Source organism: Heterodontus francisci, chromosome 38, assembly GCF_036365525.1.
Source record: "Heterodontus francisci isolate sHetFra1 chromosome 38, sHetFra1.hap1, whole genome shotgun sequence".
Taxonomy (NCBI): Eukaryota; Metazoa; Chordata; class Chondrichthyes; order Heterodontiformes; family Heterodontidae; genus Heterodontus; species Heterodontus francisci.
This window is the reverse complement of record NC_090408.1, coordinates 45,625,323-45,649,426: the sequence shown is the minus strand read 5'-3', so window position 1 is coordinate 45,649,426 and position 24,104 is coordinate 45,625,323. Positions and strand designations below refer to the sequence as shown.

The following is a 24,104-nucleotide window of genomic DNA, read 5'->3' as shown; positions in this document are numbered from 1 at the left end:
CCAGAGTGTGCACAAGGATTAATCCCAGAGTGGGCGAAATGGTTAATCCCAGAGTGTGCACAAGGATTAATCCCAGAGTGCGCCAAAGAGCTAATCCTAGAGTGTGCCAAAGGGTTAATCCCAGACTATGCCAAAGGGTTAATCCCAGAATGTGCCAAAGGGTTATTCCCACAGTGTGACAAAGGGTTAACCCCAGAAAGTAACAAAGGGTTAACCCCAGAGTGGGCCAAAGGGTTTATCACAGAGTGTGCCAAAGGGTTAACCCTGGAGTGTGCCAAAGGGTTAATCCCAGAGTATACGAAATGGTTAATCCCAGAGTGTGCCCAAGGGTTAACCCCAGAGTGTGCCAAAGGGTTAATCCCAGAGTGTACGAAAGGGTTAATCCCAGAGTGTGCTGCAGGGGTAATCCCAGAGTGTGCCAAAGGGTTAACCCTGGAGTGTGCCAAAGTGTTAATCCCAGAGTGTACGAAATGGTTAATCCCAGAGTGTGCCCAAGGGCTAACCCCAGAGTGTGCCAAAGTGTTAATCCCAGAGTGTACGAAAGGGTTAATCCCAGAATGTGCCAAAGGGTTAATCCCAGTGTGTGTAAATGGGTTAATCCCAGATTGTGCCAAAGAGTTAATCCCAGAGTGTGCCCAAGGGTTAATCCCAGAGTGTGTCAAAGGGTTAATCCCAGAGTGGGCAAAAGCACTAATCCCACAGTATGCCTGGCTAAAACATGCAAACTTCTTACTCAGTTTTAAATGCACAATTGCTGCTGTTTTGCCCACGGTCAGTGACCACACATTCAGATCTTGAACAGAATGAACATCTTCAATCTTTAGCAGAGCGTCGCGTATTTGTTGAACATTGAGATGTCTTGGAGTTCCTGAGGGGGTAGAGACCAATGAAAGGACAGTCAGTTTCAGAAAGGTCTGCTCCCTCTCTACGTACTTACAACAGGAAAAGCACAAATCATCAACAGACATTTTGAACATTAACACACAGCACCTTCTTGTATTCACTGTACTGAAGACAGAATGCTCTGGGTTAGTGGGTGTGTATCTTGAACTGATGCAGGGGAAAGCAAACCAAAATGAAAACTTCATAAAGTGCCTTAAGCCTCCGTCTACAGGGACAGTCACAGGAATTGTAGAAACATAGAAAATAGGAGCAGGAGTAGGCCATTCGGCCCTTCGCGCCTGCTCCGCCATTCATTACGATCATGGCTGATCGACCAACTCAGTAACCTGCTCCTGCTTTCGCCCCAACACTCCTGTTGAATCAAACCCTGGGCCATGAGATTGCAGACTGGTGGTAAGTCTCATTGGGTTGAGAAACACCTCAATATGTATGAAATGTTTTTCATAGAACCCGAGAGACTACAGTACAGGAGGGCCATTCAGCCCATTGCAGCTGGGCAGATCCTAGCCTTTCTTCTGTAATTATCCAATCCAGTGCCATTCTTCCTTGTATATTTATTCCTTCATAAGCTATGTTCCAGTCTTTACCTCAACAGCTACCCACAGTAAATTATGTCATATTCTAATGACATGCTGTGTGGTAAAAGAACCTTCCAACTCCTCTTGCTATTCTACTCTGCATCCCCTTATTCCTGATTTCCTATCAGTCGTCCCAATTCCTCACTGTCAGTCCTTTCATTTAGAAAACAGAGATTTTTAAACTGGCTAAAAGTAGCTCAAACTATTCAGTTATTTCCACTTGTAACTATGCCATAACATGCAGATAGCTCACCTGGCACTAGTCAGCTCGGTGTGAAGTGGAGGTTAGGTAACTAGTGTTAGTATTCCCATTATACCCTAGTGCAGTGAGCAGAGTCTAAACATTGAGATCCAATCAAACAGAAATATTGCCATTTCAAATTAGAATTTAAAATATTAACATTATGTTTCCAGGTCTGAGCTTCCCAGCTGTTCCTGACCAAAACTCTAACGAGCCACTGTTACATTTAACATTCCACTGATTGCAGGACTGAAGCTGTTCATCGTACTGACATATTAAACATTTCAAACACAGAGACTCGAATCAGAGGAATGAGTGGAGATCATTGTATTTAGAGTGTTTCAGTGTCTAACCTGGAGGTACAGTGTGCAACATAAAAGGGCAAATTGTGACACTTTATTATATAGATATATTCATTCATGGGGTGTGGGCGTCACTGGCTATGCCAGCATTTATTGCCCATCCCTAATTGCCCTTGAGAAGGTGGTGGCAACTGCCTTCTTGAACCGCTGCAGTCCATGTGAGATAGGTACACCCACAGTGCTGTTAGGAAGTTCCAGGATTTTGACCCAGCGACAGTGAAGGAACAGCGATATAGTTCAAAGTCAGGATGGTGTGTGACTCGGAGGGGAATTTGCAGGTGGTGGTGTTCCCATGTGTCTGCCGCCCTTGTTCATCTAGGCAGTAGAAGTCACAGGTTTGGAAGGTGCTGTTGAAGGAGCTTTGGCAGTTGCTGCATTTCATCTTGTAGATGGTACACACTGCGACCACTGTGCACCAGTGGTGAAGGGAGTGAATGTTTAAGGTGGTGAATGGGGTGCCAATCAAGCAGGTTGCTTTGTCCTGGATGATGTCGAACCTCTGAATGTTGTTGGAGCTGCACTTATCCAGGCAAGTGGAGAGTATTCCATCACACTCCTGACATGTGCCTTGTAGATGGTGGACAGGCTTTGGGGAGTCAGGCGGTGAGTTACTCACCGCAGAATTCCAAGCCTCTGACCTACTCTTGTAGCCACAGTATTTATATGGCTGGTCCAGTTAAGTGTCTGGTCAATGGTGAACCTCAGGATGTTGATGGTGGGGGAATCAACATTTGTATTGCAATTGAATGCCAAGGGGAGATGATTAGATTCTCTCTTGTTGGAGATGGTCATTACCTGGCACTCGTGTGGCACAAATGTTACTTGCCACTTATTGGCCCAAGCCTGAATGTTGTCCAAGTCTTGCTGCATGCAGGTATGGACTGTTTCAGTATCTGAGGAGTAGCCAATGGAACTGAACACTGCAATCATCAGAGAACATCGCCACTTCTGAATTTATGTTGAAGGGAAGGTCATTGATGAAACAGCTGAAGATGGTTGGGCCTAGGACACTACCCTGAGGAACTCCTGCAGTGATGTCCTGGGGCTAAGATGATTGACCTCCAACAACCACAACTATCTTCCTTTGTGCTAGGTTCCAACACACTCCTGGCCAGTCTCACACATTCTACTCTCCGCAAACTTGAGGTCATCCAAAACTCTGCTGCCCATGTCCTAACTCGGACTAAGTCCTGTTCCCTTACCACCCCTGTGCTCGCTGACCTACACTGGCTCCCAGTCAAGCAATGTCCTGATTTTAAAATTCCCATCCTTGTTTTCAAATCTCTCCATGGCCTCGTCCCTCCCTATCTCTGTAATCTCCTCCGGCCCCACAACCCTCCGAGATCTCTGCGCTCCTCTAATTCTGGCCTCATGAGCATCCCTGATTTTAATCACTCCACCATTGGTGGCCGTGCCTTCAGTTGCCTAGGCTCCAAGCTCTGGAATTTCCTCCCTAAACCTCTCTGCCTCTTCATCTCACTTTCTTCCTTTAAGACCTATCTGTTTCTCTTTGACCAAGCTTTGGTCATCTGTCCTAGTACCTCCTTTTGTGGCTCGGTGTCATATTTTGTTTTATAATGCTCCTGTGAACGCCTTGGGACGTTTTATTATGTTAATACAAATATAAGTTGTTGTTTTTTTTTTGCATGACTCCAACCAGCAGAGAGTTTACCCCCTGACTCCCATTGTCTTCAATTTTGCTGCGGCTCCTTGATGCCATACTCAGTCAAATGCTGCCTTGCTGTCAAGGGCAATCACTCTCACCTCACCTCTGGAGGTCAGCCCTTTTAGCCATGTTTGGACCAAGGCTGTAATGAGGTCTTGAGCTGAGAGGTCTTGGCAGAAGACAAACTGAGCGTCAGCAAACTGAGTAAGTGCCACTTGATAGCACTGTCAATGACAACTTCCATCACTTTACTGATGATGGAGAATAGACTGATCAGGCGGTAATTGGCTGGATTGGATTTGTCCTGCTTTTCATGCACAGGACATACTTGGACAATTTTCCATCTTGTTGGATAGATGCCAGTGTTGTAGTTGTAAGGGAACAGTTGACTAGAAGCGTGGCTAGTTCTGCAGGACGACTGTTCAGCACAACAGCTAGAATGTTGTCGGGGCCCATGGGCTTTGCAGTATCCAGTGCCTTCAGCCATTTTTTGATATCATGTGGAGATGCCATGTGCAGCCTGGCATCTGTGATGCTGGGAACCTCAGAAGGAAGCCGAGATAGATCATCCATTAGGCGTTTCTGGCTGAAGATGATTGTAAATGCTTCAGCCTTGTAATTTGCACTCATGTGCTGGGCTCCCCCATTGTTGAGGTTGGGGATATTCATGGAGCCTCCTCCTGCCATTAGTTGTTTAATTGTCCACCACCATTCACTACTGGAAGTGGCAGGACTGCAGAGTTTTGATCTGATTTGTTGGTTCCCCAGATTCTGGAAAGGTCTCAGCAGATTGGAAAACTGCAAATATAACACATCTATTCAAGAAAGGAGGGAGACAGAAAGCAGGAAACTATAGGGCAGTTAGTCTAACATCTATCATTGGGAAAATGCTAGAATTCATTATTAAGGAAGATGTAGCAGGACATTTAGAAAATCATAATGCAGTTAGAGCGGACATGGTTTTATGAAAGGGAAATCATGTTTGACAAATTTATTAGAGTACTTTGAGGATGTAACAAACAGTGTTGATAAAGGGGAACCAGTAGATGCAGTGTATTTGGATTTCCAAAAGGCTGTGTTTGCTGACAATGCAACCACTAGGTGGTGCAGTACTGGCACAAGCGCAAATGTAGCCTCATCCACTGAAACGTCACTGTCTGCAAAGTCTCTGGCAGCTACCAGTAATAAAGATGGCGTTGCTCAATTTGACACAAAAGAACAAAATGAAACCTAACCACCTCCCCCCCAACTCCTCAATGGCTGCAAATGCTGCCTCCATCTCCCCCCCCTCACCCCAACAGTGCCCTGCTCCCTCCCACGATCGCCGCTTCTCTTCCCCTCTCCCTCCCACGATCACCACTCCCTCCCATGCCTGCCTGCTCGCAATTCCCTCCCGGCGCTCACTCGCCACCAGGGTGGGGAGCGAACGGCGAAGTGGGGAAAGCAGCGAGGCAGTAACCCCATGGCTCAGCATATCCCCCACTCCACCATTACCATCAAACCAGGAGACCAACCCCGGTTCAATGAAGAGTGCAGGAGGGCATGCCAGTAGCAGCACCAGGCATACCTCAAAATGAGGTGTCAGCCTGGTGAAGCTGCAACCCAGAACTACCTGCATGCCAAACTGCGTAAGCAGCATGCGAAAGACAGAGCTAAGTGATCCCATAACCAACGGATCAGATCTAAGCTCTGCAGTCCTGCCACATCCAGTCATAAATGGTGGTGGACAATTAAACAGTTAACTGGAGGAGGTGGCTCCATAAATATCCCCATCCTCATTGATGGGGGAGCCCAGCACATCAGTGCGAAAGATAAGGCTGAAGCATTTGCAACAATCTTCAGAAGTGCCGAAATGATGATCCATCTGGGCCTCCTCCTGAAGTCCCCAGCATCACAGATGCCAGTCTTCAGCCAATTCGATTCACTCCACGTGATATCAAGAAATGACTGAAGGCACTGGATACTGCAAAGGCTATGGGTCCTGACAATATTCCGGCAATAGTACTGAAGACCTGTGCTCCAGAACTTGCCGCACCCCTAGCCAAACTGTTCCAGTACAGCTACAACACTGGCATCTATCCAACAAGGTGGAAAATTGCCCAGGTATGTCCTGTACACAAAAAACAGTACAAGACCAACCCGGCCAATTACCGCCCCATCAGCCTACTCTCAATCATCAGTAAAGTGATGGAAGGTGTCATCAACAGTGACATCGAGCAGCACATGTTTAACAATAACCTGCTCAGTGACACTCAGCTCGGGTTCCGCCAGGGCCACTCAGCTCCTGACCTCATTACAGCCTTGGTTCAAACATGGACAAAAGAGCTGAACTCAAGAGGTGAGGTGAGAGTGACTGCCCTTGACATCAGGTAGCATTTGACCGAGTATGGCATCAAGGAGCCCTAGCAAAACTGAGGTCAATGGGAATCAGGGGGAAAACTCTTTGCTGGTTGGAGTCGTACCGAGCGCAAAAGAAGATAGTTGTGGTCGTTGGCGGTCAATCATCTCAGTCCCAGGACATCACTGCAGGAGTTCCTCAGGGTAGTGTCCTAGACCCAACCATCTTCAGTTGCTTCATCAATGACCTTCCTTCAATCATAAGGTCAGAAGTGGGGCTGTTCGCTGATGATTGCACAATGTTCAGCACCATTCACGATTCCTCAGATACTGAAGCAGTCCGTGTAGGAATGCAGCAAGACTTGGACAATATCCAGGTTTGGGCTGATAAGTGGAAAGCAATATTCGCGCCACACAAGTGCCAGGCAATGACCACCTCCAACAAGAGAGAATCTAACCATCTCCCCTTGACATTCAATGGCATTACCATCGCTAAATCCGCCACTCTCAACATTCTGGGGGTTACCATTGACCAGAAACTGAACTGGTGTAGCCATATAAATACTGTGGCTACAAGAGCAGATCAGAGGCTCGGAATTCTGCGGTGAGCAACTCACCTCCTGACTACCCAAAGCCTGTCTACCATCTACAAGGCACAAGTCTCAGGAGTGTGATGGAATACTCTCCACTTGCCTGGATGAATGCAGCTCCAACAACACAAGAAGCTCGACACCATCCAGGACAAAGCAGCCTGCTTGATTGGCACCCCAATCACAAACATTCACTCCCTCCACCACCAAAGCACAGTGGCAGCAGTTTGTACCATCTACAAGATGCACTGCAGCAATGCACCAACTCTTCTTAGACAGCACCTTCCAAACCCGCGACCTCTACCAACTAGAAGGACAAGGGCAGCAGACGCATGGGAACACCAACACCTGCAAGTTCCCCTCCAAGTCACACACCATCCTGACTTGGAACTATATCGCCGTTCCTTCACTGTCACTGGGTCAAAATCCTGGAATTCCCTTCCCAACAGCACTGTGGGTGTACCTACCCCACATGGACTGCAGCGGTTCAAGAAGGCAGCTCACCAAAAAAAAAATGCTGTCCTATCCAGTGACGCCCACAACCCAGGAACAAATAAAATAAAAGGAAGTGATGGGAGAGATGGAGCGGCGAGCAGGCGGGCGCAGAAGGGCGCAGCAAGTAGACGGGAGCAGCGGGATGGAGCGGCGAGCAGATGTTTGCGAGAGGGAGCGGCGATCTCAGGAATGAGCCAGAAACTAAATGCAATGATTAAGGCGATGATCGCAAGAAGGAGCAGGGAAGAGAAGAGACGATCGTGGGAGGAAGCAGGGTTCTGTTGGTGGGGGGGGGGGGGTGGTGAAAGAGTTGATCACAGCCATTGAGGGATGAGGCAACACTTGGACGTCATTACATGGTGACGTCGTCGTGCAGAAGCGCAGACTAATACTGGCAAGCTGGCAAATGTTCGAACGCACCGATGATGTCGGTAATCGCTCTGCGCCTGCTTTGCCTTGTCAAGAGACATTCCGTTTCCAAAAAACATTCGATAAGCTGCCACATAAAAGGTTACTACACAAGATAAGAGCTCATAGTGTTGGGGATGATATAGTAACATGGATAGAGGATTGGATAACAGGAAACAGAGAGTTGGGATAAATGGGGTATTTTCAGGTTGGCAAACTGTAACTAATAGAGTGCCACAGGGATCAGTGCTGAGGCCTCAACTATTTACCATCTATACGAATGACTTGGATGAAGGGATCGAGTGTATTGTAGCCAAATTTGCTGATGTTACAAAGACAGGTAGGAAAGCAAGTTGTGAGAAGGACACGAAAGTGTCTGCAAAGAGATATAGATAGGTTAAGTGAGTGGGTAAAAATTTGGCAGATGGAGTACAATGTGGGAAAATGTGAGATTGTCCATTTTGGCAGGAAGAATAAAAAGGCACAATACTGTTTACATGGAGAGAGACTGCAGAATGCTACGGTACAGAGGGATCTGGGTGTCCTTGTACATGAATCACAAAAAGTTACCATGCAGGTATAGCAAGTAATTAGGAAGGCAAGTGGAATGTTGGCCTTTATTGCAAGGGGGATGGAGTATAAAAATAGGGACGTCTTGCTACAACTGTACAGGACATTGATGAGACCACACCTAGAGTACTGTGTACAGTTTTGGTCTCCTTACCTAAGGAGGGATATACTTGCATTGGAAGCAGTTCAGAGAAGGTTCATTAGGCTGATTCCTGGGATGAAGGGGTTGTTTTATGAGGAAAGGTTGAGCAGGATAGGGTCTATACTCATTGGAGTTTAGAAGAATGGGAGGTGATCGTATTGAAATATAAAAGATTCTGAGGGGATATAAAAGCAAAATACTGCGGATGCTGGAAATCTGAAATAAAAACAAGAAATGCTGGAAATACTCAGCAGGTCTGGCAGCATCTGTGGAGAGAGAAACAGAGTTAACGTTTCAGGTCAGTGACCCTTCATCAGAAGATTCTGAGGGGGCTTGACAGTGTAGATGCTGAGAGGATGTTTCCCCTGGTGGGAGAATCTAGAACTAGAGGGCACAGTTTCAAAATAAGGGATCTTCCTTTTAAGATGGTGATGAAGAGGAATTTCTTCTCAGAGGGTTGTTGATCTTTGGAATTGTCTTCTCCAGAGAGCAGTGGAGGCTGGGTCATTGAATATATTCAAGGCTGAGGGAGATAGATTTTTGATCTACAAGGGAGTCAAGGGTTATGGGGGAAGGCAGGAAAGTGGAGTTAAGGCCAGAATCAGATCAGCCATGATCTTATTGAATGGCAGAGCAGGCTTGAGGGGCTGAATGGCCTACTCCTGCTCCTATTTCTTATGTTCTTATGTTGTGGGATCGTTTAGCCCTGTCTACTGCAGGCTGCTTTCTCTGTTGATCATGCATGTCATCCTGTGTTGTAACTTCATCAGATTGGCACCTAATTTTTAGGTATGCCTGTTGCTGCTCCTGGCAAGTTATCCTATACTCTTCATCGAACCAGGGTTGATCCCCTGGCTTAATGGTAATGGCAGTGACAGATATTCCAAGCCATGAGATTACAGATTGTAGCTGAATGCAATTCTGCTGCTGCTGATGGCCCACAGCACCTCATGGATGCCCAGTTTTGAGCTGGTAGATATGTTCTGGGGCTATCTCATTTAGCACAATGGTAGTGCCACACAACACGATGAGTGGTGTCCTCAGTGTGTAAACAGGAATTCGTCTCCACAAGGACTGTGCGGTGGTCATTCCTACCAATAGTCATGCATAGATAAATTTTCGACAGGTGTTTGGTGAGAATGAGGTCAAGTAGGTTCTTTCCTTGTGTTGGTTCCCTCACCACCTGCCGCAGACCCAGTCTAGCAGCTATGTCTTTCAGGACTTGGCCAGCTTTGTCAGTAGTGGTGCTACTGAACCACTCTTGGTGATGGACATTGAAGTACCCCACCCAGAGTACATTCTGTGTCCTTGTTACACTCAGTGCTTCTTCCAATTGGTGTTCAACATGGAGAAGTACTGATTCATCAGCTGAGGGGGGTGGTAGGTGATAATCAGCAGGAGGTTTCCTTGCCCACGTTTGACCTGGTGCCATGAGACTTCATGGGGTCCGGAGTCGATGTTGAGGACTCGCAGGGCAACTCCCTCCCTACTGTATATCACTGTGCGGCCACCTCTGGTGATGGAGGAACCTGGGACATTGGCTGTAAGGTATGATTCGGTGAGTATGACTATGTCAGACTGTTGCTTGACTAGTCTGTGGGACAGCTCTCCCAATTTTGGCACAAGTCCCCAGATATTACTGAGGAGGATTTGCAGGTTAACTGGGGCTGGATGTGATTTGGCGTGACTGATTCCGAGGTCAATGCGGGTGGGCCATCCCGTTTTATTCTTATTGTACTTTCTCATAGGGGTTTGATACAACTGAGTGGCTGCTCGGTCATTTGAGAGGGTGGTTAAGAGTCAATCACATTGCTGTAGGTCTGGAGTCACATACAGGCCGGACCGGGGAAGAATGGCAGCCAATGTCCTTGAAGGACATTTGTGAACCAGATAGGTTTTTCCAACAATCTGGTCATTTTGTGGTCACCATAACTGATAGGATTCAATCCAGGTTTAGTTAATTAGCTGAATTTAAATTCCCCAATGCTGTGGTCTCTGGATCACTAGTCCACTGACAAAACCCTCTGTACCATTGCCCACAACTGTATTAGCTTAAATAAATGGCAATTAGAAGATTAACGTCAATTGGCATGATTCAGATTTGGAACAGGGGCATTTCGTTCCACTGAAGCAGCATGAGGAGTAAAATGAGGGAGGAAATTTGAACAGATTTCTGTGTCGTTGTCAATGTAATTCTGGGAAGAGCAACCTGTGGTGAACTCTCCTCCAAACGCCCCTCGGTGTGTAGAGGAAGCTCAGCTCTGCTTCCTGATGTTAGAGTCCATCAGATGGCTGGGAGGGGGTGTTCTGCAGGAGCTCCTGCTGTCACACAAAACCAGTCGACTCTTTACCCCGTGTGGGAGATGATGGTCCACCCAACAACTTAATGCTCCAGCACCACATGACACTAACCTCACCCTCTAACTGCAGCTGCTGTTCACCCAATATCTTTAGGAAAAATTATTACTTCACATTTAAGCTCGCACCTTCCAGGAAGATCAAACTAGTGTCCCGCAGGATTTGGAATGTTGTGCATAGCACCAGGAAGGAGAAAATGTAGGTGCAGATTGGGTCAGCGATCTTGTATTCAGGCTGTGAAAGAGAAACAGTCAAAATGAAGGAGGATTCTCAGCAGAAATGGCATTTTGTGTCAGACTGCATTTGTCATGTGATTCACACACACACACCCGGCAACGCACTCACACACACACACACCCAACACGCACACACACATGCACACACCCAACACGCACACCTCCCCACTCCGCAAGGCTGCCTTTTGCCAGTAGCTGGTTGGAGAGCCAGTGACCAGGTTTTTGATTCAGTTGTTGCTGTGAGTAAATAACCCACCTCAGCCATAGTGACATCACTCACATATCCCAACACAATGAATTTCTTTGCAGTCACTGTTGCTCTAAGCTCTTGTTGTGTAGGTAAATACAGCAGCCATTTTTCACCCCAATCACACAAACAGCAATGTGACAATGTAATGAATGAGATCAGACAATAACTGGCAGCAGGTTTTACTGAACGACCATCCAACTGAAATGTGAGATCTCTCTCCCACCCATCAACCCCACCCCACTCCATCCCCACGCCCACTCCCACTCACATCCCATCACCCCACCCTGACCCCCACCCATCAACCCCTCCCCCACTCCCACTCCCACCCTCACTCCCGTCCCATCACCCCACCCTGACCCCCACCTCTACCACCCCCACCCCCACTCCCACCCTCACTCCCGTCCCATCAACCCCACCCTCACTCCCGTCCCATCAACCCCGCCCCCACTCCCACCCTCACTCCCGTCCCATTAACCCCGCCCTCACTCCCATCCTCACTCCCGTCCCATCACCCCACCCTGACCCCCACCTCTACCACACAACCCATCAACCCCGCCCCCACTCCCATCCTCACTCCCGTCCCATCAACCCACCCTGACCCCCACCTCTACCAATTCCACCCCACAAACCTAAGGCTGCCACTTTTGGGCCTGAAAAGTGCCCAGTTGACCTCAACTTACCCTGGAAGGGTAAGATATCTCAAAAATTTGAGCAACAGGTGAAGCGAGCCATTTCATGTTGCTACTATGCAGCAGCAACACGAGTGATATTTTCCACTAAGCCATCAAGCCAAAAAGACGTTCTGCCTACCACACAAATGAATAATGTGGTATATGAATTCCTGTACCGGTGCAATGCCAGGTACCGAGGCCTTACATCCCAACAACTGGCGGATCGTATCAAACAGCACATCCCTTCCGCTGTTCGCAATTGGCACAGTACTGACCGTACTCAACCCGGCCGTATTTGCAAAACTCAGAACACAATATAATGTTAGACATGATTCCACAATTTGACAGCACTTACTGAATAATCCCAAGTGTGTTAATAATTACTATAACAACTAATTTAAGATTATCAGTCAGGCTCGCAAAGTGACTCATTTATGCTTCTAGAAGCTACATATATTCATAAGCAGGGACCTGCCCTCTGCAGACAAGAGCAACACAGTGGCGCAGTGGTTAGCACCGCAGCCTCACAGCTCCAGGGACCTGGGTTCGATTCCGGGTACTGCCTGTGTTTAGTTTGCAAGTTCTCCCTGTGTCTGCGTGGGTTTTCTCCGGGTGCTCCGGTTTCCTCCCACAAGCCAAAAGACTTGCAGGTTGATAGATAAATTGGCCATTATAAATTGTCACTAGTATAGGTAGGTGGTAGGGAAATATAGGGGCAGGTGGGGATGTTTGGTGGGAATATGGGATTAGTGTAGGATTAGTCTAAATGGGTGGTTGATGTTTGGCACAGACTCGGTGGGCCGAAGGGCCTGTTTCAGTGCTGTATCTCTAAAAAAAAACATGTCCAGGTGTTGTGCTTTTTATGAATTAACAAAACGTGGGGACAATAGTTCCCAGGTACATTCCCACAGCAAAGCCTTGACCAGAGTCAACTTGTCGACCAATCAGAGTCAATTTGCCCACAAATCAGGGATGACCTAAGTTCAGGAAACCAGGATGTAGAAGTGGTTTGGGTTGAGATGTGAAATGATAAAGGCAAGAAGTAACTTGTGGGAGTGGTGCACAGGCCACCTAACAGTAACCACACGGTAGGATGGGGTATAAAGGTAGAAATAATGGGAGCTTGTCAGAAAGGTACGGTGATAATCATGTAGGATTTTAATCTACATATAGATTGGAAAAATCAGATGGGCAAAGATAGCCTAGATGAGGAGTTCATAGAATGTTTTCGAGATAGTTTCTTAGAACAGCACGTTCTGGAGCCAACCAGAGCAGGCTACACTAGACCTGATATTGTGCAACGAGATAGGATTAATTAATGACCTCATAGTAAAGGTGCCCCTAGGAAGCAGCGATCACAATATGATTGAATTTTACATTCAGTATGAGGGAGAGAGAGTGGGTCTATGATGAGTATTTTAAACTTAAATAAGGGCAATTATGAGGGCATGAAAGCTGAGCTTGCAAAAGTGAACTGGCAAAGTAGGTTAATGGATAGGTCAATAGAGATGCAGTGGCAGACATTTAAGGGGATATTTCAGAATACACAGAATAGATACATTCCAACGAGAAAGAAAAATTCCAAGGGGAGAACCCACCATCCGTGGTTAACTAAAAAAAGTTAAAGATAATATCAAACTTAAAGAAAAAGCACATATTTGTGCAAAGATGGGTGGCAGGTCAGAAGATTGGACAGAATATAAAAAGCAGCAAAGAATGACTAAAAGAGTAATAAGGAGGGAAAAATTAGAGTACAAGAGAAAGCTGGTGAGAAATATAAAGACAGATAGTAAGAGTTTCTATAGACGTTTAAAAAAAAGAGTTAACAAAGTGAGCATTGGTCGTATAGAAAGTGATTGTGGGGAATTAATAATGGAAAATAAGGAGATGGCAGATGAATTGAACAGGTATTTTGCATTGGTCTTCACAATAAATGATACAAGTAACATCCCAGTATTAGCTGTAAGTCAGGAAATGGAAGGGAGGGAGCAACTCAAGAAAATTACAATCATCAGGGAAGTGGTACTGAACAAATTGTTGGAGCTGTGGGCTGACAAGTCCCCAGGTCCTGATGGACTTCATCCTAGGGTCTTAAAAGAAGTGGCTAGTGAGATAGTTGATTCGTTGGTTTTGATTTTCCAAAATTCCCTAGATTTGGGGAAGGTTCCATTAGATTGGAAAATAGCAAATGTAACTCCTTTACTCAAAAAGGGAGGGAGACAGAAAGCAGGAAACTACAGGCCAGTTAGCTTAATATCTGTCTTAGGGAAAATGTTAGAAGCTATTATTAAAGATGTTATAGCAGGGCATTTAGAAAAATTCAAGGTAATCAGGCAGAGTCAACATGGTTTTGTGAAAGGGAAATCATGTTTAACCAATTTATTGGAGTTCTTTGAAGAAGTAGCCTGTGCTGTGGATAAAAGGGAACCGGTGGATGTACTGTACTCAGATTTCCAGAAGGCAATTGATAAGGTGCCACATCAAAGGTTATTGCAGAAAATAAAAGCTCATGGTGTTGGAGTAACATATTGGCATGGATAGAAGATTGGCTAGCTAACAGGAAACAGAGAGTAGGCATAAATGGGTCATTTTCAGATTGTCAAGATGTAACAAGTGGTGTGCCACAGGGATCTGTGCTGGGGCCTCAATCTTTTACACTTTATACAAATGACTTGGATGAAGGGACCGAATGTATGGTTGCTAAATTTGTTGATAGCACAAAGATAGGTAGGAAAGTAAGGGTGACGAGAACATAAGGAGGCTACAAAGGGATATAGACAGGTTAAGTGAGTGGGCAAAGATCTAGCAAATGGAGTATAATGTGGGAAAATGTGAAATTGTCCATTTTGGCAGGAAGAATAAAAAAGAAGCATATTATCTAAATGGTGAGATTACAGAGCTCTGAGATGCAGAGGGATCTGGGTGTCCTAGTACAAGAATTTCAAAAGGTTACAGCATGTAATTAGGAAAGCTAATAGAATGTTATCATTTATTGAATATAAAAGTAGGGAGATTTTGCTTCAGCTATAAAGGGTATTGGTGAGACCACATCGAGTACTGTGTACTGTACTGGTCTCCTTATTTAAGGAAGGATGTAAATGCGTTGGAAGCAGTTGAGAGAAGGTTTACTAGACTAATACCTGGAATGGGTGGGTTGTCTTATGAGGACATGTTGAACAGGCTAAGCTTGTATCCACTGGAGTTTAGAAGATTAAGAGGCGACTTGATTGAAACATGAAATTCTGAGGGGTCTTGACAGGGTGGATGTGGAAAGGATGTTTCCCCTTGTGGGAGAATCTAGAACTAGGGGTCACTGTTTAAAAATAAGGGGTCGCCTATTTAAGACAGAGATGAGGAGAAATTATTTCTCTCAGAGAGTCGTGAGTCTTTGGAATTCTCTTCCTCAAAAGGTGGTGGAAGCAGGGTCTTTGAATATTTTTAAGGCAGAGGTAGATAGATTCTTGATAAGCAAGGGGGTGAAAGATTATCGGGGATAGGCGGGAATGTGAAGTTGAGGTTACAATCAGATCAGCCATGATCTTATTGAATGGCGGAGCAGGTTTGAGGGACCAAGTGGCCTACTCCTGCTCCTAATTCATATCTTCGTATGTACCCTTTCCTCATGCAATTTAAATTGTTGCTCCCTTTGAAATTTAGCATTCTTGCATCTGTGCTGATGAGTACAAGATGAAAAGCCTCGACAGCATGTCTCTTTTTTCAACAATACTCAAGTTCTACACTACCAAACAACTAGTTATATAGAAATAACTTGGATCTTGGAATACAGAGTAGAATTTCACAATTTGCTGATGACACCAAATTTAGAGGAGTGGCAAACAGTGAGGATAATATGAACCACCTGCAACAGGTCATAGATAGGCTGGCAGAATGGGCAGACAGGTGGCAGATGGAAATTAATACAGGTGAGGTGATGCATTTTTGGCAGAAAGGATAGAGTGAGGCAATATAGAATTAATAGCACAGTTCTAAAGAGTGTGCAGGAACAGAGGGACCTGGGGGTTCATGTGCATTGATCTTTGAAGGTAGCAGGACATATTGAGACAGTAGTTCGCAAAGCATATGGGATCTTGGGCTTTATAAATAGAGGCATTGAGTACAAAAGCAGGGAAGCTATGCTAAACATTTATAAAGCTTTGGTTAGGTCCCAACTGGAGTATTGCATCTAGTTCTGGTTAGCACACTTTAGGAAGGATGTGAGGGTCTTTGAGAGGGTGCAGAGGAGATTTACCAGAATGGTTCCAGGGGTGGGGGATTTTAGTTACAAGGTTAGTTTGGAAAAGCTGGGTTTGTTCTCCCTGGAGCAAAATAGATTGAGGGGAGATTTGACTGAGGTGTAGTAGGTAGACAAGGAAAAACAGTTCCCATTAACTGATGGTACAAGGACTGGGGGACACAGATTGTAGGTTTTGGGCAAGAGATGCAGGGGGAATATGAGGAAGAGCTTTTTTACACAGTGAGTGGTAATGACCTGGAACTCACTGCCCACAAGGGTGGTGGAAGTGGAAACAATCAATGACTTGAAAAGAAAGTTGGATGGGCACTTGAAGGAAATAAATTTCCAGGGCTATGGGGATCAAGCAGGGGAGTGGCACTGACTGGATTGCTCTGTCGAAAGCTGCCACAGTCTCCATGGACTGAATGGCCTCTTTCTATGTCATAAGTGACTCTGATTCTGATTTTTGGGCAGTCTGTCAGTGATTGGGAGAAGGTAACAGTGACCCACAAGGTTCAGTTCTGGGTTGGATCTTGGACCCTGTGTGTATCAACAATGTACGGCCAAATCGAGAAGCATACAGGGTAAGTTAAAGCTGAAAAAGAAAGCTTATGATGATCACAAAAATCTTAATACTTTATAAAGCCTAGAGGAGTATAGAAAATGCAGGGGTGAAGTAAAAAATGAAATAAGAAAAGCAAAGAGAGGACATGAAAAATTATTGGCAGGTAAAATCAAGGAAAACCCGAAGATGTTTTATCAGTACATTAAGAGCAAGAGGATAACTAAGGAAAGGTTAGGGCCTGTCAGAGATTACAAGGGAACTTACATGTGGATGCTGAAGATGTGGGCAGGGTTCTGAATGAGTTTTTTGTCTGTGTCTTCACAAAGGAGAGGGATGATGCAGACATTGTAGTTAAAGAGGAGGAGTGTGAAATATTAGATATGATAAGCATAATGAGAGAGGAAGTACTAGAGGGTCTGACATCCTTGAAAGTGGATAAATCACCAGGGCCGGATGGATTGCATCCCAGGTTGTTAAAGGAAGCCAGGGAGGAAATAGCGGATGTGCTGAGGATCATCTTCAAATCCTCACTGGATACGGGCGAGGTGGCAGAGGATTGGAGGTCTGCGAACGTTATATCGTTGTTTAAAAAGGGTGTAAGGGATAAGCCAAATAATTATAAGCCAGTCAGTCTGACCTCAGTAGTGGGTAAATTATTAGAATCAATTCTGAGGGACAGGATAAACTGCCACTTAGAAAGGCATGGACTAATCAGGGATAGTCAGCATGGATTTGTTAAGGGAAGGTCATGTCTTACTAACTTGATCGAGTTTTATGAGGATGTAACAAGGAGCATTGATGAGGGTAGTGCAGTGGATGTGGTCTATATGGATTTTAGTAAAACAACTGACAAGGTCCCACATGACAGACTGGTCAGTAAAATGAAAGCCTATAGGATACAGGGGAATGTGGCGGGTTGGATCCAGAATTGGCTCAATGACAAGAAACAAAGGGTAGCAGTCGATGGATGTTTTATGAATGGAAAGTTGTTTCCAGTGGTGTTCCACAGGGCCCAGTTTTGGCTCCCTTGCTGTTTGCGGTATATATTAATGATTTGGACTTAAATGTGGGAGGCATGATTGGAAACTTTGCTGATGACACAAAAAGTGGCCGTGTAGTTTATAGTGAAGAGGATAGCTGTAGACTCCAGAATAATATCAATGGTTTGGTTGAGTGGGCGAAAAATTGGCAAATGGAATTCAATCCAGAGAAGTGTAAAGTGATGCATTTGGGGGTTGATAGGTAAATTGGCCATTGTAAATTGCCCCTAGTGTAGGTAGGTGGGAGGAGATTTGAGGGAAGGTGGGGATGTGGTAGGGAATATGAGATTAATGTAGGATTAGTATAAATGGGTGATTGATGGTCAGCACAGACTCAGTGGGCCAAAGGGCCTGTTTCAGTGCTGTATCTCTCTATGACTATCACTCTATGACCAATGCCTCTACTACCTCTGCAGCCACTTCTTTTAAAACCCTTGGGTACAGGCCATCAGGTCCTGGCGACTTGTCTGCCTTTAGTCCCATCAGTTTGTCCAGCACCTTTTCCCTCGTGATAGAGATTGTTACAAGTTCCTCCCTCCCATTTACACCCTGTTCATCTATTATTGTTGGGATGTTTATAGTGTCCTCCACCGTGAAGACCAACGCAAAATATTGGTTTAAATTATCTGCCATTTCCCTGTTCCCTGTTATTAATTCCCCAGTCTCATCCTCTAAGAGTCCCACACTTACTTTAGCTACTCTCTTCCTTTTAATATACCCATAGAAGCTATTGGTATGGTTCTTAATGAATAATTTGCGTCTGTCTTCACAAAAGAGGGGGACGACGCAGATACTGTAGTTAAGGAGGAAGAGTATGAAGTACTGGATGTGATAAACATAGGGAGAGAGGAAGTATTAATGAGATTAGCATCCTTGATACAGGTGTGGTCCCAGAGGATTGGAGAACCACTAACATTGTACCTCTGTTTAAAGAGGGAGCAAGGGATAGACCGAATAATTACAGGCCAGTCAGTCTAACCTCAGTAGTGGGCAAATTATTGCAATTTATTCTGAGAGACAGGATAAATTGTCACTTAGAAAGACACAGGTTAATCAAGGATAGTCAGCATGGATTTGTTAAGGGAAGATCTTGTTTGACCAACTTGATTGAATTTTTTGAAGATGTAACAAGGAAGATAGATGAGGGTAGTGCAGTTGATGTGATCTACACGGATTTTAGCAAGGCTTTTGACAAGGTCCCACATGGCAGACTGGTTAAAAAAATAAAATCCCATGCGATCCAGGGAAATGCATTAAGGTAGATACAAAATTGGCTCAGTGGCAGGAAACAAAGGGTAATTGTTGACAGGTGTTTTAGCGACTGGAGGGCTGTTTCCAGTGGCGTTCCGCAGGGCTTAGTAATGGGTCCCCTGCTTTTTGTGGCGTATATTAACGATTTGGAAATAAATGTAGGGGGCATGATCAAAAAGTTTGCAGCCGTGTGGTAGAAAGCAAGGAGGATAACTCTAGGCTGCAGCAAGATATTGGTTTGGTAATATGGGCAGAAAAGTGGCAAATGGAATTCAACTTGAAGAAGTGTGAGGTGATGCATTTGGAGAGGTCGAACAAGCAAAGGAATATTAGGGCGGCACAGTGGCGCAGTGGTTAGCACCGCAGCCTCACAGCTCCAGGGACCTGGGTTCGATTCCGGGTACTGCCTGTGTGGAGTTTGCAAGTTCTCCCTGTGTCTGCGTGGGTTTTCTCCGGGTGCTCCGGTTTCCTCCCACAAGCCAAAAGACTTGCAGGTTGACAGGTAAATTGGCCATTATAAATTGTCACCAGTATAGGGACGTGGTTGGGAAATATAGGGACAGGTGGGGATGTTTGTTGGGAATATGGGATTAGTGTAGGATTAGTATAAATGGGTGGTTGATGTTCGGCACAGACTCGGTGGGCCGAAGGGCCTGTTTCAGTGCTGTATCTCTAATCTAATCTAATCTAATCTAATATATAATTGATGGGAGAATACTGAGAAGTGTAGAGAAAGTGAGGGACCTTGCAGTGTATGACCCTGAAGGTAGCAGGACAAGTCAATAAGGTGGTTAAGAAGACATATGGAATACTGTCCTTTATTAGCCAAAGTATAGAATATAAGAGCAGGGAGGTTATGCTGGAACTGTATAATTCATTGGTTAGGCCACAACTTGAATACTGTGTGCAGTTCTGGTCACCTCATTACAGAATGGATGTAATTGCACTAGAGAGGGTACAGAGGAGATTTACAAGGATGTTGCCAGGACTGGAAAAATGCAGCTATGAGGAAAGATTGGATAGGCTGGGGTTGTTCTCCTTGGAACAGAGAGGCTGAGGGGAGATCTGATTGAAAAGTACAAAATTGTGAGGGGCCTGGATAGAGTGGAGGTGAAGGGTCAATTCACCTTAGCAGAGAGGTCAGTGACGAGGGGGAATAGATTTAAAGTGATTGGTAGAAAAATTAGAGGGGAGATGAGGAAAAACTTTTTCACCCAGAGGGTGGTGATGGTCTGGAACTCACTACCTCAAAGGGTAGTTGAGGCAGAGACCCTCAACTCATTCAAAAGGAGTCTGGATATGCACCTCAAGTGCTGTAAGCTGCAGGGCTACGGACCAAATGCTGGAAGGTGGGATTAGAATAGGTGGATCATTTTTCGGCTGGCACAGACACGATGGGCCAAGTGGCCTCTATGATTCTATGCTCACATGGAGGGTATAGGACAACATGGACAAGATGGGCTGAATGATCTTTTCCCCACACCGTAACATCAATGTACTTACACCAAGTGTCAATGTTGAGCACTCCCGGATACAATTAGTACGCCAGATGTGGAGTTAAACCCCCATTACCCTGTTCTAACCCAAACTTCAGAAAAGCACATTTTCATCTCCCAAAACAAGTATTTTTGTCACCTTTCTGTGAAATCAAGCTATGTCAAAGTAAGAACAGTTTTATGCTGTGGAGCTGTTCACATTCGGGTCTGGATTGAGAATTTTCCTCTTCACTATAAACCCATACAACTGGCAGGATTTAGCATTGTTGCAACAAATGTTGTGGATTAAATGCAACATGTGCCCAGTAATACATTTTCTATAATACCACAGTCACTACACTTCAAAAGAGCTTCATTGGCTGTAAATCACTTTGGGACATGCTGAGTCGTGAAAGGCGTTACAGAAATGCACGTTTTTCTTTTTTTCAGCCACAGAAGGCCATACATACTTTAAAGCGGATGATATAAGCTGCCACCAGGACACCAACACTCTGCACCAGGTCCCCCAGGGCATGGATGAAAGCAGCTCTGACAGCGAGACTCCCTGTCTTATGACTGTGTTCCGGAGCATTCCCCCGAGCTCCTCTTTCAGCATTTCCCGACCGGCAGTGAGAATGGGAATGCATATGACTCGACTGGTTGAGCAAAAATCCCATTCTGTTCAATTTAAATTAAAAAACACAAAAAATATAAATAGTGAAACACTGGTAGTCGCACCACAAAACAGTCATAGGTTGAGTTTGGGCTCAAACTCCATTATTACTCTGAACAGCTCCAACAGCAAGAAGCCGCCACAGAAACCTAAATAATGCATAAGGCACAATTACAGGGAACAGGAGGTGTCTGCAACTGCACATCAGGCAATATTCCTGCAGGTCCCCGTGCTGTGGAGCTGCCCAAATCCTCTCCACGTTGTGCCAGACGATCTTTAACATTCATCTCAGCAAAAGGCCTCAATTTAACATCTCATCTCAGAGATGGCACACTGGCAGCTTCATTACCATACTAGGATATCAGCCAAAGAGTAGGAGGTTTCAACTCACAAGCTTCTTACCCAGAGACAGCAGCGAACAAGCAACCTTTAATAAGAGGTCATCATGAATCCTGGTTTATTCATTATTGGAACACCAGGTGGTCACTCTGGTCCTGATTATTATGGACTGGTGGAACTCTCTCTGTGCATCACTGAGTATCTCCAAACACAGAACAGCTCACCATTAAATGGTCTTAATTATGGCTGGTGCATCTCAGCACAATGATGCCCAATTACAGGTAAAAACAATTGTCGTTTAAGGGCAGTGTGAATTTTAAAACATTCCTTGGCACATTCTACTTGGTGACTGGTTAAGAAAACACTTAGAGTATTGATCACCACAACTTGGAGCAGAAAATCACAATCAGATACAAACCAAACCACTTTGATAACATCTCAGTTTCACTGGATGGAAATAAACTATCCAATTACTGGTGAATTTTCTGCAGGATAATGTTTTAGGCCAAACCTACAATTGAGTCCAAGAGGTTTGCTTGAGAAGCATTTACAATGGCAGCCACTGCAGTACTGGGTCACTGTTCAGAGACACAGCTGCCCGTGCGCCCCCTCCCCCCACTCCAACAATGGGCCAAATGGCTTCCTTCTTCCCCCCAGGCACTTATCAGCTCACAGCATCAGTCAAAACAGAACTACTCACAGGACAGGCCTCTGAAAATTGGGAAGTTATATGCAATTAATCCAGGATTATTTTTTACAAAACAGATAACTTGTTCAGAAAACTGAAGACAGTATATTTTTAATGGTGGATTAATGTGTTCACACCAGCAGAACACGCCTCCGAGACATTAGAAAGCTATTGTGGATGTTTAAAGCAACCAATAGACTCACATGAGATTAATGGCAACTCCAATTGCTGCAATGATGATCATCACATCTGCCTGAATCTCAAAGTCCTGATGTATGGTCCTCTGAACAGCTTCATAGACAAGCCCAATAGTCACAGCGTAGATCAACATCACACTGAGTACCGCAGCCAGGGCCTCTGGGCAACACAGAGCAAAAAGACCACATCAATATTGTAAAATTAAACAAACAGTGTGCTCAAATCACAACAATGTATAAAATACAAGGCAAGAGAGTGTCACATCAGTACAATAACCATCGCCAAACTGGAGGGATAATGGACAGGTACTTTAATTGGCAGGATGTGACTAGTGGTGTCCCACCAGGATCTGTGTTGGGGGTCTCAACTATTCATTGTATTCATTAACTTAGATGAATGGATAGAATGTCACATATTCAAATTTGCCAAAATCACAGAAATAGTTAAATAGTTGGCATTGTAAACAGTGAAGATGGAAGCATGAAATTACAAAGAAATATTGATACATTAAGTGAATAGTCAAAACTGTGGCAAATGGATTTCAATGTAGGCAAGTGTGAGGTCATCTACTTTGGACCTAAAAAGGATCGAATAGGGTACTTTCTAAATGGTGAAAAACTAGAAACAGTAGAGGTTCAAAGAGACTCGGGGGGTCCAGGTAGAGATTATTAAAATATCATGAACAGGTACAGAAAATAATCAAAAAGGCTAATGGGATGCTGGCCTTTATATCCAGAGGACTAGAGTACAAGGGGGTAGAAGTCCTGCTTCAGTTATACAAATCACTGGTTAGACCACACCTGGAGCACTGGGTGCAATTCTGGGCACTGCACCTTAGGCCTTGCAGAGACTGCAATATAGATTTACTAAAATGATACCTGGATTCCAAGGGTCAAGCCACTTAGAAAAATTATGCAAATAGGGTTGTATTCCCTGGAATTTAGAAGGTTAAAGGGTGATTTGATCAAAGTTTTCGAGATATTAAGTGAAACTGATAGGGTTGATAGAGAGAAACTATTTCTGCTAGCTGGGGAGTCTAGGACCAGGGGACAGAGTCTAAAAATTAGAGCCAGAACTTTCAGGAGGGAAATTAGGAAACACTTTGACACACAAAGGATGGGAGAAGTTTGGAACTCTCTTCCGCAAATGGCTATTGATGCTGGATCAATTGTTAATTTTAAATCTAAGATTGATAGATTTTTGTTAACCGAAGTTATTAAGGGAAATGGGGAAAGGGCGGATATATGGAGTTAGGTGGCAGATCAGTCGTGATCTCATAGAATGGCACAGAACAGGCTCGCGAGCTGAATGGGCTCTTCCTGTTCCTATGAACTAATGAGTGAAAGTCACAAATGTGATGTGACTGTTGCACAATTTGGTACATTTGTCCAATTATGCTGCTGCCCACGACCTATTCTATACACATACACAATACACAAGATAATGTTGTATCATAAACATTTAATACAACAACACAAGCAACTGTTCCTAGATCAATGGTTATGAAAAGAGCAGAGAGTACTCAGCATGACTTGGGAAGCAATGAGTCCCAGCTCACACATCTACTGAGATTTTTTGAGAAACTAAGTGAGTGGTCAAGATTCTCACATGGGTCAAACAGATTTGAATTTTCAGAAGGTTTTTGTTGAGCTATTTGTAAGTTACAGGTGGTGAACTGCAACTGATTGTTGAAACAGCAGCTCTGGGAAACATGCAGCCAGGACACCACACTGTCACTGCTAACTTGAGGCTTTAGCGGGTTGTTTTTGGGAATGAGTAAGGCAATTTACAGACCTTATCTTGTTGGAAGCTTTGCCTTTCATTTTTGTCCCTC

General features: G+C 44.8%; 1 protein-coding gene across 1 annotated transcript in view; it reads right to left on the bottom strand.

Annotated features, from left to right (window-relative positions):
• The window catches only part of slc30a4 (solute carrier family 30 member 4), a 57,839-nt gene that overhangs the window by 13,405 nt on the left and 20,330 nt on the right, over positions 1-24,104 (bottom strand). Inside the window, exons 3-6 of the mRNA XM_068018338.1 lie at positions 22,276-22,429; positions 20,843-21,050; positions 10,779-10,884; positions 734-868 (exon numbers count right to left, since the gene is read on the bottom strand). Coding sequence (XP_067874439.1) covers positions 734-868; positions 10,779-10,884; positions 20,843-21,050; positions 22,276-22,429 — 603 coding nt within the window. The remainder of the gene's footprint in view (positions 1-733; positions 869-10,778; positions 10,885-20,842; positions 21,051-22,275; positions 22,430-24,104) is intronic.